Source organism: Pan troglodytes, chromosome 19 (genome assembly GCF_028858775.2).
Source record: "Pan troglodytes isolate AG18354 chromosome 19, NHGRI_mPanTro3-v2.0_pri, whole genome shotgun sequence".
Classification (NCBI taxonomy): Eukaryota; Metazoa; Chordata; class Mammalia; order Primates; family Hominidae; genus Pan; species Pan troglodytes.
The window spans coordinates 79,848,477-79,864,435 of NC_072417.2; the positions used below are offsets into that span (position 1 = coordinate 79,848,477).

The window sequence follows — 15,959 nt, forward strand, 5'->3', positions numbered from 1 at the left end:
AAATTTCTGCAAAGAAAACAATGATATAATTGCTATTATCACTACTTGGTTAGTACTACCTAGTTAGACAGCGCTCCTACTTGGTGTTTATGTCCATGCCTTTGGGGAAATATTGTGATATTTATGAGACATCTTGTTGGACTTTCAATAAAGGCACCGTCAGCTCTCTCTCCAGCTGGACTTCTTCTTTTGTTAAGAGCAGTGACCCTTGCTGGGTGCCTGTCATGCCCCTTGGTCCCTACGGAAACTGGACCTTCAGTTACCTTCTGCCAAACCAAGGATGAGAGAGTTGTATTAGACACTGACCTCCACTCCAGGAAGTTTTGGAATGCAGTGTGGCAGGGGTGTGCCAGAGCTCTGTATCCTCATCTCTGTAGCCTGGACTCCTGGCAGACAGGCTAGCTGTGGCTTTGCTTTTAGTCTTGGGGCAGAGAGAGCCTCACACTCCAAAAGCATAATCCTGGGGTTTTGTTTTTGTCAAAGGACAGGAATCCCTGCCTGGCAATGCTTACTCTCCAAAGGGCCTCAACAATGTGGCAGAGAGAGTTTGGTGGGGTCAGCAGGGAAAACAGGCCACTCATCAGGACCTCCATCCCTCATTAGCTGGCAGCTTCATGACCACTTGTTGGGGGCCAGTGTCTCTAAGTAAAAGGATCCCAGGTTGAAAGAGCAGGACTGTAATGACACCTAGAGGTCTCCAGTCTCCAGATGACACATCCCCTTCTGATGCTGAGTCCCTGCTGTGCTTGACGTGTCCTTAGTACGCACTTGACCCATGTTTGCTAACATCATATTTATTCTTTGTCTACTGAGATGCCACTGTGCCCACCACGAAGACACCTTTTATATCATTAAACAGAGCATTTTATCTCCTCACATCAGAAAAAACTAAAATCTCTCCAATTTGTTGATATGGAGATGAGAGAGGAGACAGGAGGGCTGAAATTTGCCAGGGATGGAAAATAAAATTCTGCAGGGAGCAAATGCCATGGAAGTTGGAGAGCTGGACAAAGAAGAGAAAGTCTGAGCCATTTTGCCTTTTTCAGGGGCAAATTTACCTTATTAAATCTGCCTTGTTGTTTATCGCTCTTTGGGTATCAGGTTGTGCTTCTTTCTTTCTTTCTTTCTTTTTTCTTTTTGAGATGGAGTCTCGCTCTGTCATCCAGGTTGGAGTACAATGGTGCAATCTTGGCTCACTGCAACCTCCGCCTCCCAGGTTCTAGTGATTCTTGTGCCTCAGCCTCCCGAGTAGCTGGGATTACAGGTGTGTGCCATCATGCCAGGCTAATTTTTGTATTTTTAATAGAAACAGGATTTCACCAAGTTGGCCAGGCTGGTCTCAAACTCCTGACCTCAAGTGATTTCCTTGACTCGGCCTCTCAAAGTTCTGGGATTACAGGTGTGAGCCACCTCGCCTGGCCAGGTTGTGCTACTTTCTGATTGCAGCATTGTACTGAGATGGCATGAGGTAGCCCAGACTTACTTGATAAGTCTTTCATAAGTCTTCACAATAACTCTTATGAAGTTATCCCTGTTTTACAGATGAAGAGACTGAGGTTCAGAGTGGCCATGTGACTGGCCCAGGATGGTACATGGGAGAGCCAGCATTACATCCCAGATTTGCCTACTTCTGTGTGCCATTCACTCCCCCATGTAGCTGTAAACTTCAGGGACTAAACTATGACCCTCAAGCCCTCTGTCACTGTCACGTTCTGGACAAGGCCATGCCTGGAATTTATATCACATCTAGGTAGTGAGAAGGAGCTAAGTAAGTGAATAAAGAAGTTATTTTGGTAACTTCTGTTGTGTATCAAATTATCTTGAAACATAATGGTATAAGGCTGGGGGCGGTGGCTCATGCCTGTAATCCCAGCAGTTTGGGAGGCCAAGGTGGGTGGATCACGAGGTCAAGAGATTGAGACCATCCTGGCCAACATGGTGAAACCCCGTCTCTACTAAAAATACAAAAACTTAGCTGGGCGTGGTGGCAGGCTTCTGTAATCCCGGCTACTTGGGAGGCTGAGGCAGGAAAATCGCTTGAACCCGGGAGGCGGAGGTTGCAGTGAGCTGAGATTGCGCCACTGCACTCCAGCCTGCGCAAAAAGAATGAAACTCCGTCTCAAAAAAAAAAGAAAAAGTGTAAAAGAAAGATAATGGTATAAAACAACAACTGTTTTATTGTGCTCATGATTTTGCGGGTGTGGAATTTGGGAAGTGCTCAACTAGGCAGTTTTTACATGGAGTTTCTCATGCAGGTGCAGTCAGATTTTGGCTGGGGCTGCTGTTATCCAAAGGCTCGACTGGGCTGGACATCCATCCAAGGTGGCCCAATCCCATGGCTGGCAGCTAGTGCTGGCCACTGGCTGGAAGTTTAGTTGGGCTGTCAAGCAGAGCACCTGCACATACTCTCTAAACAAGTGGTTCTCAACCAGAGGTGGTTTTCCCCTCAAAGGGACAATTTTGTCTGTCACAACTAGAGTGCTACCAACATCTGGTGGATAGAGGCTAAGGATGCTATAAAACAACCTTCAATGCATGTGATAGCCCCCAGCAACAAAGAAATATTCAGCCACAAATGTCCATAGGGCCGAGGTGGAGAAACTCTGTTCTAAAGCATGGTGGTCCCAGGGTGTCAGGTTTCTTACATGAGGCTGGCTTCCCCTGAGTGAACGCCAGAGAAAACCAGGTGGAACCTACATCTCCTCTTGTGACCCAGCCTCAGAAGTCACATAGCACCAGGTGTGGTGGCTCACACCTATAATCCCAACACTTTGAGAGGCCGAGGCAGGTGAATCACTTGAGGTCAGGAGTTCAAGACCAGCCTGGCTGACCTGGTGAAACCCCATCTCTATTTAAAAATACAAAAATTAGCTGGGTGTGGTGTTGGGCACCTGCAATCCCAGCTACTTGGGAGGCTGAGGCAGGAGAATTGCTTGAAGCTGGGAGGCAGAGTTTGCAGTGAGCGGAGATCATGCCCTTGCACCTCCAGCCTGGATGACAGGGTGAAACTCCATCTCAAAAAAAAAAAAAGTCACATAGCATCACTTCTGTGTACTTTATTTGTCAAAGCAGTCACAACGCTGCCTAGACTCAAGGACAGGAGACAGGGCCCCCGCCTCTCAGTGAGAGGAGTGTCAAAGATTTTGCGGTCATTTTTTCACAACCAAGGAAGATAATGGGGATTAGCATGGTGGGAAGCAGGCAGGGCCAGAGAAGCACTGGGGGTTTTCCTCTGGTCACCAGCCCATCCTGCTGGACACTGGCCACGCTGACACTGAGTCACTGGACAAGCTCCCAGGAGCAGCTCTTGTCACTGGCTCCAAAGCTTTGTCAAGAACCCCTACACCATGAACCCTTTATCAAAGCACTCTGAGTTTTCTCTGAGCCAGTAGGAAACTGAGATCAGGGTGTCTGCATTTGACTCTCTTTCCACTTCCTTCCTCCTTCTCTCCAATTAAACCCCATCCATCCTTCCCAGCAATTGATAACTGGGCTCTCACTTGCTCCTCTAACCTCACCTACCTCTGGGCACCTAAGCACTTCATTGCAAGTCCTTTTATTATTGGCTTGAGCAGGGGAATGTGCCATTAATGATTTAATCTCCACAAGACATTTCTCCCTAATTGCTAGTCATGGATGATAATTAGCGACTGTTAATTCCTGATAATTAACAAGCTAATACTTAGAGGTAATGGCGCCTGGGTAATCATCTTAAAAAGCTCCTGTCTCTACTAAAAATACAAAAAAATTAGCCGGGCGTGGTGGCAGGCACCTGTAGTCCCAGCTACTCAGGAGGCTGAGGCAGGAGAATGGCGTGCACCTGGGAGGCGGAGCTTGCAGTGAGCCAAGATCGCACCACGGCATTCCAGCCTGGGTAACAGAGCGAGACTCCGTCTCAAAAAGAAAAAAACAAACAAACAAAAAACTCAAGAAGGCTGCCTGCTTCTGGAACCCAGCCCTTAAAAGATGACACTACATGTTGGCATCTCCAGCCCAGGAGTTTAGCTGGAGCCCTGCACTTTTGTATACAAGGACAGTGATTGGAGAATAGATCACTCTAATCTTTAATTTAGTTTTCTTCTCTGATTCTGGAAACAATACATGTTCTTTGAGAAGCTTTGTTGAGCACAGAGAAGTATTTTAAAAACCATGCATAACCTAATTACCTGGAAGCAGCCATCATCAACATTTTGGGTTATTTCTTTCCAGTCTGTGAATTTTGTATACGGTTGAGTTTAAGTTAAAAGTGTGATGTTGCATTCAACTTCATTAATTTACTATTATAGTGTAAACATTTTATCTTGTGATAGCAACTTATAAAAAATGGCTCCTCTCCTATAAGAAAAATCAAATGAACATGAGATTCATGGGACGGAGAAGGAACCATGTAAAAGCAGAAGCTCGAACAAGGGTCTAGGAATACAGTTCAGACTAGGGTGTCTTCAAGGGCCTTCCTGTCCCTACCGAAGACACTGGGTGAGAGAATATGTACACACATGCACAACTACGTAGGAAAAAAGACTAAAAGGCAATGAACTAAGATATTAATGATGATGGTGTTCTAAGAGTGGGAAAGTGCAGGTAATTTTCATTTTCTGTGTTATATAATTTTCTGCGCAATACAGAAGGAAAAAGCACTGGGTCAGGATCTAAACTATTGCTGGTGCACACTTTTATCTTTTCAAGTAACTGTTTGGGTTATCCCAGGCACTTCTCCCCTCTGGATCTTGATTTCCTGTGTGGGCTTTGAGGAAAGTATTAGTCCTGCCACCCCACTAGGTGGGTTTCAGAAGTAGAAATCCTGGGTCAGAGTGCACCTCCAAGAAGCTACCAGAAGATATGACTGGATGACTCCCAACAATATGCCCTATAGTATCAAACGAGAAGCCTTTATGTGACACTTGGCCACTTCTAAAGAAACATTTCTGAATACTGTGTCTCGTAGATTTCTAGATAGCCTGAGTGACCTACTTTGGATTATTTTCCTTCTTCCCAACACTCTTTGAGCCCATATTTCTTCAGTAGCGAGATGATGTAGTCCAAGCATAGACTTTGGAGTTAGACCTGGGTTTAAAACCAGCCTACGGCTCACCTATGGTTTCCTGTAGGCTACTCCACATCTCTAACCCTGAGTTTCTCCATCCACAAAGTGGGGCTGATCCCACCTACTCACAGGGTTATCGTGAGGTCCTGATGAAACCCTGTACATGAAGGGTTTTGCACAGTGCCTGGGAGCTAACCCTACTCAGTCAATAATATGATTTATTTATAAATAAATAGGATTACATAATAGAAGCATAGATATAATTTTGTAACGAATAAGATTGCTATTTTCCACCCCAGGTAGCATTCCATAAATGTATTACATACTCTGGAAATAGAGGAAACTTTTTGGTTTTCCTAGGTATATTCCAGGCTTTAGGATCTGCTATTGTAGAGTTTGGCAGGCAAGGTCACTTTCAGCCTCTTTTATTTCTCGCTTTTGTAGATTAAGATCCAATCTCCTCTCCACTTTCATCTTTCCAAATCTCCAAGACATGAATCTTTTTCATCTCCCTGCCAAGCTTAACATTAAGATTGGCTGCTCAGCTTCGACCAGGCAACAGCAGTCATGCTTCAGAAGCTCTGATCCATTCTCTCTGCAAGACTCAGGGGCTTAGTCCACTGTTGCTTAATAACAATACCTTATACCAGGATCATGCTTTAGACTTTTTTCAAAGCATAGTCATATCTGCTGTCGTGTTTAATCACACCAGCAATTTTGTGGAGTGAGCAAGGCAGGTCTTCCTATTCTTCCTGGCAGGCAGTGTGGTTCCCAAAGTGGGTTTCACAGAACATGATGTCTTTTTTTTTTCTTTGCTCAAATAAGTTTGGAAAATACAGAAATAAGCAAAGCTAAGCAGGCTTTTCAAAGCCTTTACCATAATGTGCAATGCGGTTCTTCAAGAGCTAGGTGCAGTGCTTCTCACAAGCTGTTTTTTTTTTTTTTTCCTTTTAACCAGAGTCACTTTTTCTAGAATATTCCATGGAATTATTGCTCCATGGACCCCACTTTGGATAAACTCATGGGGTGGGAGTTTGAGAACGCAAGCCTTGAAAAAGGGCTTGGGAGTGGGGCAAGGTAAGGTTCAAATGCAGGCACCAACATTTGCCAGCTGAGTGCTCTTGTGCAAGCTTCTTAACCTCTCTGATCCTCAGTTTGCTCACCTGTAAAATGGGTGTGGTAATAGAATAGCCAGGATTAAAATGGGGAGTAAAGTGCTTAACAGGATGCCTAACAATGATAAACGTTCAATGTACTTTGGTGTTTATTATTAGTCTCTTCCTCCATGTTATCCAGGAGAAAATCAGGCTTCAGAGAGTCTCTTAGTTTGTTCTGTGTTGCTATAAGAGAATACCTGAGACTGGATAATTTATAAAGAAAAGAGGTTTATTTAGCTCTTGGTTCTGCAGGCTGAGACGTTCAAGGCCATATCCCTGGCCTGTGATGAGGGCTTTCATAGGGCATCACGACAGAGCAGAGAAGGGCAAGAAGGAAACGGAGAAAACCTGAGGCTTTATAACAACTGTCTCAAGGGAACTAATTCATTCCTTCAAACTAATCCAGTCTTTGAGGGTGAGAACTCACCACCATGAAAACAGCACCAAGCCATTCCTGAGGGATTCCATGACCCCAGACACCTTCTGCTAGGCCCAGCTCCCAACACTGCCACATTGAGGATCAAATTTCAACATGAGCTTTGGTGGGGGCAAACAAACCACCTTATCCGAACCATAGCAGAGAGGTTAATTTCCCAACCTTACATGGATCTTTAGTGGCACGGTTGAGTGTAAGTTCAAGGCTCTGTTCGCCTTTGGGAGCCATATCCCTTTGTTCTCCACTGCTCTCCTTACTCCTGCTAACCATCCTTGGTGTTTCAATTCCATTTCCTTTGGCAGATGTTGGGACTTTGTGAGCTTCAAGTGTAAATGACAGGGTTTGGCTAACTACTATTAATATAAAAATACTATCATTACAACGTCACTAGCACTTCCCACCAGTCGGCAGCAGCCTTGCCCTGGGCCTCTGCTAGGAGTTGGCTTCTCTTCCCCAGGACCTGGGTTCTGCCTGTTATGATGCTACCCCACCTTCAGTCAGAATGGGATGCTGTGGTTTCCCATTTTTCCAGCTCGCAAACTCTGCAAGCGGCAACACCTCTGATTTTGTCACCTCTTCCTCAGCTGCAAGCACAGGGCTTATAGGCGCTTTACTAGATACTCATGCTAGATACAAACTGTCCTGCTCCCCTCTGCCCACGCTGTTGCATGGAGAATGACTTGGCTAGATGGAGAGGGCTGTTTGGTGTTTCATTTCTCCCTCCTTTGTCAAAGCCAACACAGGAAGGATCATTGTGGCTTAAAGCCCTGTGCTCTTCAGCCTTACAAACATGGACGTACACTCACACATGCCTCCAGGAAGCCAATGTATGGCTCACTCTGTAGATCAATCAACTTTCCCATGATCAACTGCTAGAGCAGGGCCGGCGCTGTGGAATCAGGGCCAGCGTGCACCCCTCAACCCCTTCTCACAAAGAGGCTCTAAACTCTCCCACTCTCCTCCTACAGTCAACTCAGACTCTGCAGACAAATCTGGCTTCTGTCCATTTTCAGCTGCCTCAATACCCACCTGTGCCTCAAATCTCAACTGGAACATGATACCATCCCTGGGGCAGGGCCCTAGGACTCCACTGGAGCCCTGATATTGGTGGACGGCACCGAAGCACTGCTGCACCTCTTTCCCAAACATCACTAACATCCCCAGTTTCAAAAGTTCTGACTTTGCAATATTGCAAGGTGCCAGTGAAAGATGCCGACAGGGTAGCAAACTTGCAGCCAAGGCTGGCTTGGGTGACACAACCTTTCTGAGTTGCCCCAGGCCTCATCCTCTTCTAGAGATGGCTCTGCCTGCCCCCTCCAGCCCCACTGGATGACCCCTTCTGGGCCCTTGTCATATCCTGGGCTTTCCCCATCATAGCAGTTGCTACATTACAATGCCATCACCTGTTTGCTTGGCACAGCACTTCTCAGATTTTAGTAGGCAGACAACTCACCGGGATCCTGTTAAAATGCAGATTTCAATTTAGGATGTTGGAGAGGCCAGAGAGTCTACTTTTCTAACCAGCTGTGTGGTGATGCCTACATGGCTGGTCCATGGACCATACTTTGAGTAGCGAAGACCAGTTGTTTCGAACTTTGGCTACACATTAGAATCACCTGGCAGAATTTAAAAAATACCATTGCCCAGGCCCCACTTGAGCTCAATTGTATCAGAATCTCTTGGAGCAGCACCAGGGTATCAGGGATTTTTAGACACTTCCTAGGTGATTCTAGATTACAGCCAGAGCACAGAAGCCCTGAGACTGGCTATGGGCTCCACGGGGGCTGGCATCCATCTGCCTTGCTCTCCACTGTTTTCCAGCTCCAAGTCCAGTGCCTGACCCTGGCAGATATCAGCAGGTGGGGCTTGTGGTTGACCTTGCTTAGACACTTAGCTTCTCTTTTTCTCGTTCATTGCTGGCCCCTGCCGATACAGCGTGCTGAGCAGGTAAGACTCAGCCCATTTCTGATTAGGTGGATTTAGGAGGCTGTTGCACTTGGACTGTGGTGTGGCTTCTTTACTTGCGTTGACCAAGTGCTGCAACTTATTAGAGTCACATGAGGAGGACACTTTCCTCCAAGAAATCTTCCCTGCCTCTCTACTCCTTCCCAAGGCTGCTGCCATTTTCCTGTCTGGAGCTGGCATCTCTCACAGAGACCATTTGAGCCTCAGAATCCTTTTCAACACAGAGAAGCTCACCCAGCAGAGTTGTCTCCTCCATTCTTCCTCTCTACTTCCTGGACAGGTCTCTACCACAGCCCTCAATGGGTCGCATTTAATTGCTTTGGGGGTGCCTTTGTTCTTCTAGATGGGAAACCCTTCAATGGCAAGGATAGTGTCATGTTCATTTTTGTATCTCCCATGTCTGGCACAATGGGTTGCTGAATGAATGAATGAATGAATGAATGGCAGTACCCAGCAAGGGGACTCCCAGAGAGGACAAGGGGGTCCTTGCAGTGGCATGCCAAGAACGCTCTGAATTGCTGCGGGGTTAGGGGGAGGGTGGCACCTCTGTTGCGGTGACCTGGTGTCCAGGGGGTTGCCTGGTGGTCTTTACCCATCCATTGAGCCAGGTGGGGGGTTGACTTTAGTTACTGGCTCCTCATCTTCGTCTTCTCAGAGCCGTGGGTACTGCCACCTGCTCACCCACTCTCCCTAGCCCCAGAGCGCAGTCCGTGCTGGTGGGAGCGTGGCGACTAGTTGCGCAGCAACGGTCCAGGAAGATGAGTGCCTGCGGGAGGAAGGCCCTGACCCTGCTGAGCAGCGTCTTTGCTGTCTGTGGCTTGGGCCTCCTGGGTATCGCGGTCAGCACCGACTACTGGCTGTACCTGGAGGAGGGTGTGATTGTGCCCCAGAACCAGAGCACCGAGATCAAGATGTCCCTGCACTCAGGCCTCTGGCGGGTCTGCTTCCTTGCAGGTAAGGGTGCCCAGGGTTGGGGACAGCCCTGCCCCCTGACATCACCTGCCCCAAGAGGTCCCTCCCTGGGAAGAGATGGCCAAGAGATGCTGGAAGGAGACCATTCACTACGGATGATCCCTATATATGGCGGGTGGTGCTCCCTGCAGTGACTGGGACCCCATTCCAAACTCAAGTCCTGATTCTCGATGTCCATTTGAGCCAGTCTTTTCACCTCCCAGGTCTTCCTTCCTGAAAGATGAATGTAACTATGCCTTCCCCACACTCTGCTCCCAGGACTGGATGCCAATGACACTGCACAGATCTCAAATGTTCATGCATGCTTTAGCTCATTGAAGTATTGATCCCATATAATTCTCCCAACAGTACTGCAAGACAGGACTTGTTATTTCCACTTTGCAAATGCAGAAATGAAGATTCAAAGAGGTTAAGTCTCCTTAACTCAGCTTCCTTGCATCCACTAGTTTATAGATTAGAAAATACTTGGCAGTTTCTCTGTTCCTCACTCCATAAAATGGCACAGAGGAAACACATGAGCAGGTCCCTCCAGCTCTGCAGCATGGTAGAGGTTTTGACCCCACTTATCTGGGCCTGCCTTTTTACTCACTAGGGCTTCCCTGTAACCCTTCAAGTTACCACTCCAAGAATTCTATCCTTTATCCCTTTATCATGACCCAAGACCAGCCTGCACAAGAAAAGCATTTCCAAGTCATACAAGAATAGCTGCAAGCTGGGCTGGCCTGGATTGCCACAGTGTGGTCACTGGGCTTTTCTTGGTAGGGGCTTGTAACTTATGTGTGCACTGGGAAGAGACACAGTTTGGCTCTCCCAGCCTTTTACCTCCCAGCTTGATAGTACAGCTTTGGGGGATGGAGTGGGTATTTGTTCCTACCAGTATTTAGCAGAGAAGACACCTCAAGGTGTTGAGTCTGCCATGTGAATGACATCCAACTCTGGCTTCTTCTGCCCCAGACTGCGTGGCATTGGTCTGTGCTTAAATCTGGAGTTTGAAGTCACTAGGATCTGATTTCCAGGGTGGTTGACAGGGCTTTTGGAGTTTTGCTCCATGACACCCACACTGGAGAATCTAAGTCAGCTATGCACCATTGTCAGCCCCATCTGGCCAAACGCAGTGAGATGGCACCAGATGTTCACTCAGCATGGAGAGTTTGCAATACCAACCTCTTTTCATGTGACTCTTGGTGCTTGGGTCCATCCTCACACAGGCACTTCTCCAGGAAGGTTGTCATGTCAGGACGTGCCTCCACCCCTGCTGTGGGCTATGAGCCAGGGACAGGACCCCCATAGGGTTTGGATCCAGCTCAGGTGCAAAGACACAGCAGGTCAAAGATCCTAAAAACACACTTGGAAATACCATTTGTATGGACTAACTTCAAATCCATGTTCAAGAGGGACCTGGAAATGTGATTCTTGTCTCCACAGGTGAGGAGCGGGGGCGTTGCTTCACCATAGAATATGTGATGCCCATGAACACCCAGCTGACATCCGAGTCCACGGTCAATGTTCTAAGTAAGTGCCTTGAGTCTGGCAACCTGGGCCACTGGCTGGACAGAGAGGAGCAAGGCAGAGGGAAGAGTCAGTGTGCCAGCATATTTCTCAAGAGGAATGCCCTTAGACTCAGCTGGGTGTGCTGTCCTGTTAATTAGAGATGATCCACTAGAGCTTAATTTTCCAGTAGTGAAAACAGGTTGCTGGAGTCTCCCAGTCTACTGACCCAGGCATCAATCAGGGAACTGAGCTCTCTGGACCCCAGGGAGCCTGACTTCATGGCCTTGACCTCAACAGAGTCATTTCTGCCCCCAGTATGAATTTGCAATATTGCAATGCAATTCTGATGCTAATCACCTGGAGTTAACAGAGACTCCACAGGTTTAAGGTCTCAGTCCCCAACGAGACTACCCTTATTTCAGATGCCAGCTGCAAGTTCAGAGGTCCCTGGCCTCCTGCACTTCTGACCAATTAGCTCCAAATATGGGAGCTCCCATAACTCCATCAGGTTCAATAATTGCAAAAATGACTCACAGAACTCAGGCAAGTGCTATACTTACCATTCCAATTTTATTACAAAGGACACAAATCAGGACCAGCTAGATGAAGAGACACATAGGGCAAGATCTGGGGGTGGGTCCTGAATGTGGAGCTTCAGACTCTTCTCTCCATGGAATCAGGTTGTGTCACCATCTTCACACACTGATGTGTTCATCAACCAGGAAGCTCAACTGAGCTTTGGTGTCCAGAGTTTTTATTGGGGTTCATTACATAGGCATGATTGATTACATTATTGATCATGTGATTGAACTCACCCTCTAGCCCCTTACCTTGCCTAGAGGCCAGGCTGATATCACCTGGCTCAAAACCCCAATCTTCTAATCCCATGGTTGGTGTTTCTAGCCCCCATCCTGAGTCACCTGGTTAGCAAAAACTCAGGTGTGGTTGAGAGACCCACCATGAATAACAAAGACACTCCCATCCTTGGAAAATTCCAAGAATTTAGAGGTGATCTCTCAGGAACCAGGGACAAAGACTAGCCCCAACAGAATTGCTCCCCAAGTAATTATAAGTTGAAGAAAACAGAGGCTGTAACTGTCCCCTGCACCATTCAGAGCAACCCCTTGCCCAAGGAAATGGTGAATCTGCCTGGAAGAGGAAGCAACATGGAATGACCTGGCCCTTCCACAGCTGCCATATTTGCAGGTGGTATGGACTCCATATTGGCAGACAGTGTGGACTCCCAGGAGGGTAGTAGCTTATGCCTGGAGGAAATGACAGAGGCCCTGAAGATGCTGGCACTTGAAGTCAGACCTTCCGGGCCCACCTCAGGGACAAAAGTCCTGCTAGTAATGGGAGAACCCCAGGCCACCTGATGGGGGTAGAGTCTGGGGAACCCCTGCAGGGGTGGGGCTTTGAGGACCTGTTGGTAGACACTGCCAGGAACACTCAACTCAGGATGATGAGGAATGAATCAGGCCTGGAAGCTGACAGGCCGCCCTTTTGTCCCGTTAATTAGAGATGATCCGCTCAGCCACACCATTCCCTCTGGTCAGCCTCTTCTTCATGTTCATTGGGTTTATCCTGAACAACATCGGACACATCCGTCCCCACCGGACGATACTGGCCTTTGTCTCTGGCATCTTCTTTATCCTCTCAGGTAAGTTGTGTTGTTTTCTTTTCTTGCACCCTGGAATTTTTTGTTTTTTGTTTTTTGTTTTTGAGACAGAGTCTTGCTCTGGCACCCACGCTGGAGTGCAGTGGCACGATCTTGGCTCACTGCAACCTCCACCTCCCGGATTCAAGCAATTCTCCTGCCTCAGCCTCCCAAGTAGCTGAGATTACAGGTGCCTGCCACCACACCTGGCTAATTTTTGTATTTTTAGTAAAGATGGGGTTTTTCCATGTTGGCCAGGTTGATCTTGATCTCCTGAGCTCAAGCAATCCAACTGCCCTGGCCTCCCAAAGTTCTGGGATTACAGGCATGAGCCACTGTGCCCAGCCACCCTGGACTTTTGCTGTTTAACTCCCAAAAGGCTCTGCATTGGAAAGTCCTGGAATTAGGATAGGCTGAGTCAGTTATTCAGACAGAATTGAGTCAGAGATGGAGGAAACATCTGAGGACCCTGGGCCCATTATTACCTTCCAGAAGAGCAACAGAGGCTCCACAGGAGGGGTGACTGCACAGACTCCCCTCTGGCAAATCTGGGATTGGAACCCAGGGTTCCTTCCTCACTCCACACATCACTGCACCTAATGACTTTTTAATTCCCACCATCTTGAGTATTCCTATTTTTGAAGGGGCTATGTCTTCATATTTGTGCATGAATATTAAACACAATCTGCCTTTGGAATAATGGGTCCTTCACCCCCCATCCCCCAGCTGTCCTCAGGAGACTCCTGCTGTCTCCTTCCCTCTCCAGTCACACCCCACACCATAAACCCTCCTAGACCCCTTCAACATGGACTTGTCTTCCTGGACTGATGCCAGGTTGTACTTCATTCTTTCTTCTTTTTATTCATTCATGATATCTACCAGGCCTTATTCTGGCTGCTGGCATCACTGCCTACAAAAAGGGCAGTGCAATGGGAGATACAAACAGTAGACAGAAGATAGGAACCCAGTGTGAATAGGACTATGAATGGTGGCCAGCAAGGACTGCAAGGGGGCCAAGACCAGTGACTGAAACTCAGGGCAAATGTTGGTCATGGAAGACTACCAGGAGGAGGCAAACTAAAGGATGAGTAAGAATTAGGCAAAGAAGTGAGGTTGGGGGTGGGAGTGGAAAATGGGCCTGGAGGAAAGTGGGAGGATGAAGCACTGGGGGAACTGAGTGTAATCATTGCTCATCATGGCAGGTGCAAGGAAAAATGTAGTGAGAAGAGAGACTGGGGAAGGCATCTGAGGTCGTCTTACGGATTCGGGACTTTAGAAGACTTAGATGGATTTTGAGCCAAGGGATGACACGATTGGGTTTGGATTTTAGAATGACCATGCTGGGGAATGGAGGGAGGGAGGGAAGTAAGACAGGAGGCAGGGAGACTAGGCAAGAGGCTATTCCAGTAGTAGAGGCGATGGCCCAAACAGGGGGTTGATGGTGGAAAAGAGAGAAATGAGAGGGTTCAAGTGACATTTGAGAGGTAAACTCAACAGAACTAGGATGAGGCTTCCAAGGAAGAGTCAAGGTAAGTGCCAATTTCTTGCTTGAGCACTGGGTGGATGGCATATCACATCATTGATTCAGGGATCACAGGAGGAGCAGATTTGGGCAGATCATGAGTTTAGTGTGGGAAATGCTGAGTTTGAGGTGTCCTTATGACATCTGGGAGGAGGTGTCCAGAAGGCTGCCAGAGGTGAGTGTCTGGGGCTCATGGGAGTGACTTGGACCAAAGATAGAGATTGGAGAGCTATCAGCCTAGGGAGTGGGAGAGGAATCCAGGGACATGGATGAGATTACTCATGGCTGGTGTGTAGAGTGAGAAGGGGAAAGAAAACAGCAAATAAAGGTGGGCTCTTTCTCCTTTTCAAGGTGACCTGTGCATTTTCATGGAGACCTTTTCTTTTGGAGATAACGACTTGGGCCAAAGGAGTGGCTCTCGGGGCATGTAATTTAGGTGCCCCGGATGACTGACTGGTTAGGGATCCTGGGGAGAAGATGCTTGGATGGAAAATGGATGGGTGAATGGCTTGAATAATTGATAGATGGATGGATGGATTGGTGAGTGGATGGGCGGATGGGAAGAAAGGAAAAACAGCTATTGGATACCAAGCATTCTGATTACCACCTGACTCCTAAGTAATTTTAGGATCCTTTTCCCAATATTTTCTTGTCAACGTAGCTTGGGAGCCAGGTGGCAGTCAGAAAGTGTGATGTCCAAGAGCCACTCTTTCTTTCTCTTTCCATCCATCCATCCATCCATCCATCCATCCATCCATCAATCCATCCACACACCTACCCACTCTTCTTTCCATCCGTCCATCCATTTTTCAATCTACCACCAACCCATCATCCATCCATTCTTCCATCTATCAACCCATCCTTCCACCCTTCCATGCATTAACCCAACACATATTTATTGAGCACCAGGAATGTTATCAGCCCAGCTTTTGCATGGTGATATTTCCACGAAGTCTATGAGGTACAGACTCAGGGTTAGTTAAGCTTTTTATTTTTCCTTCTGTGAACTTCACGATAGCCAAAGCTATAAACAGTAGCTTTGACATACGTGAGGTTTTTCAGCAGTGGGCTACCAGATCAGAAATCTAGGATTGAGATGGGCCACATGAAGTCATTTCAATGATAACAATAAAGAGGGTTCATTTAGTGCACCAATGATTCAAACATAAGTACTAGGAAGGTTTCGGTCACACCAATTTTCCTTTGGCATTCATCCTTCCAGATGCCCTACTTTCATAAAATAATGTGAGTGGAATTAAACCTGAACAACTCAAAAGAGAGTAATTAATTATGTCTTGATTCAATTACAGCTACTAATTGATAGAACTGATGCCTGAGGCAGTCATTTGCACAATGGCAGTAGGAGGTTGGTCCCCCCGGCCTCCTGATTTAAAGTTTGCCAAAATCTGGACAAAATCCCTTTACCTCCCCTACCTAAAGATCTCAGACAGACCACACCTTGTGGTCAGGTGAGTTGGACAGACCATGGGCCACATGAGGGAACTTCGCAATGATGGGTGCCACCTACCACCTTGGCTATCTCTGCCCACGGGGCGTATTTTACCCTTCAGTTCTGTAAAAGCCACTTTCTAGCTCAGTGGTTCACAGCCCTCTTAAGAAAATGCAGTGCCAGGCGCAGTGGCTCACACCTGTAATCCCAGCACTTTGGGAGGCCGAGTCTAGCGATCACTTGAGGTTAGGAGTTCGAGACCAAC

At 47.4% G+C, this 15,959-nt stretch overlaps 1 protein-coding gene across 3 annotated transcripts in view; it reads left to right on the forward strand.

Annotated features, from left to right (window-relative positions):
* Positions 1–15,959, forward strand: part of CACNG5 (calcium voltage-gated channel auxiliary subunit gamma 5) — a 59,673-nt gene that overhangs the window by 32,920 nt on the left and 10,794 nt on the right. For all 3 annotated transcript variants that reach the window (XM_054670612.1, XM_003315687.6, XM_054670614.2), the window contains exons 2-4: positions 9,258–9,556; positions 11,000–11,086; positions 12,585–12,725. In XM_054670612.1, the coding sequence (XP_054526587.1) occupies positions 9,361–9,556; positions 11,000–11,086; positions 12,585–12,725 (424 nt within the window). In that variant the 5' untranslated portion in view covers positions 9,258–9,360. The remainder of the gene's footprint in view (positions 1–9,257; positions 9,557–10,999; positions 11,087–12,584; positions 12,726–15,959) is intronic.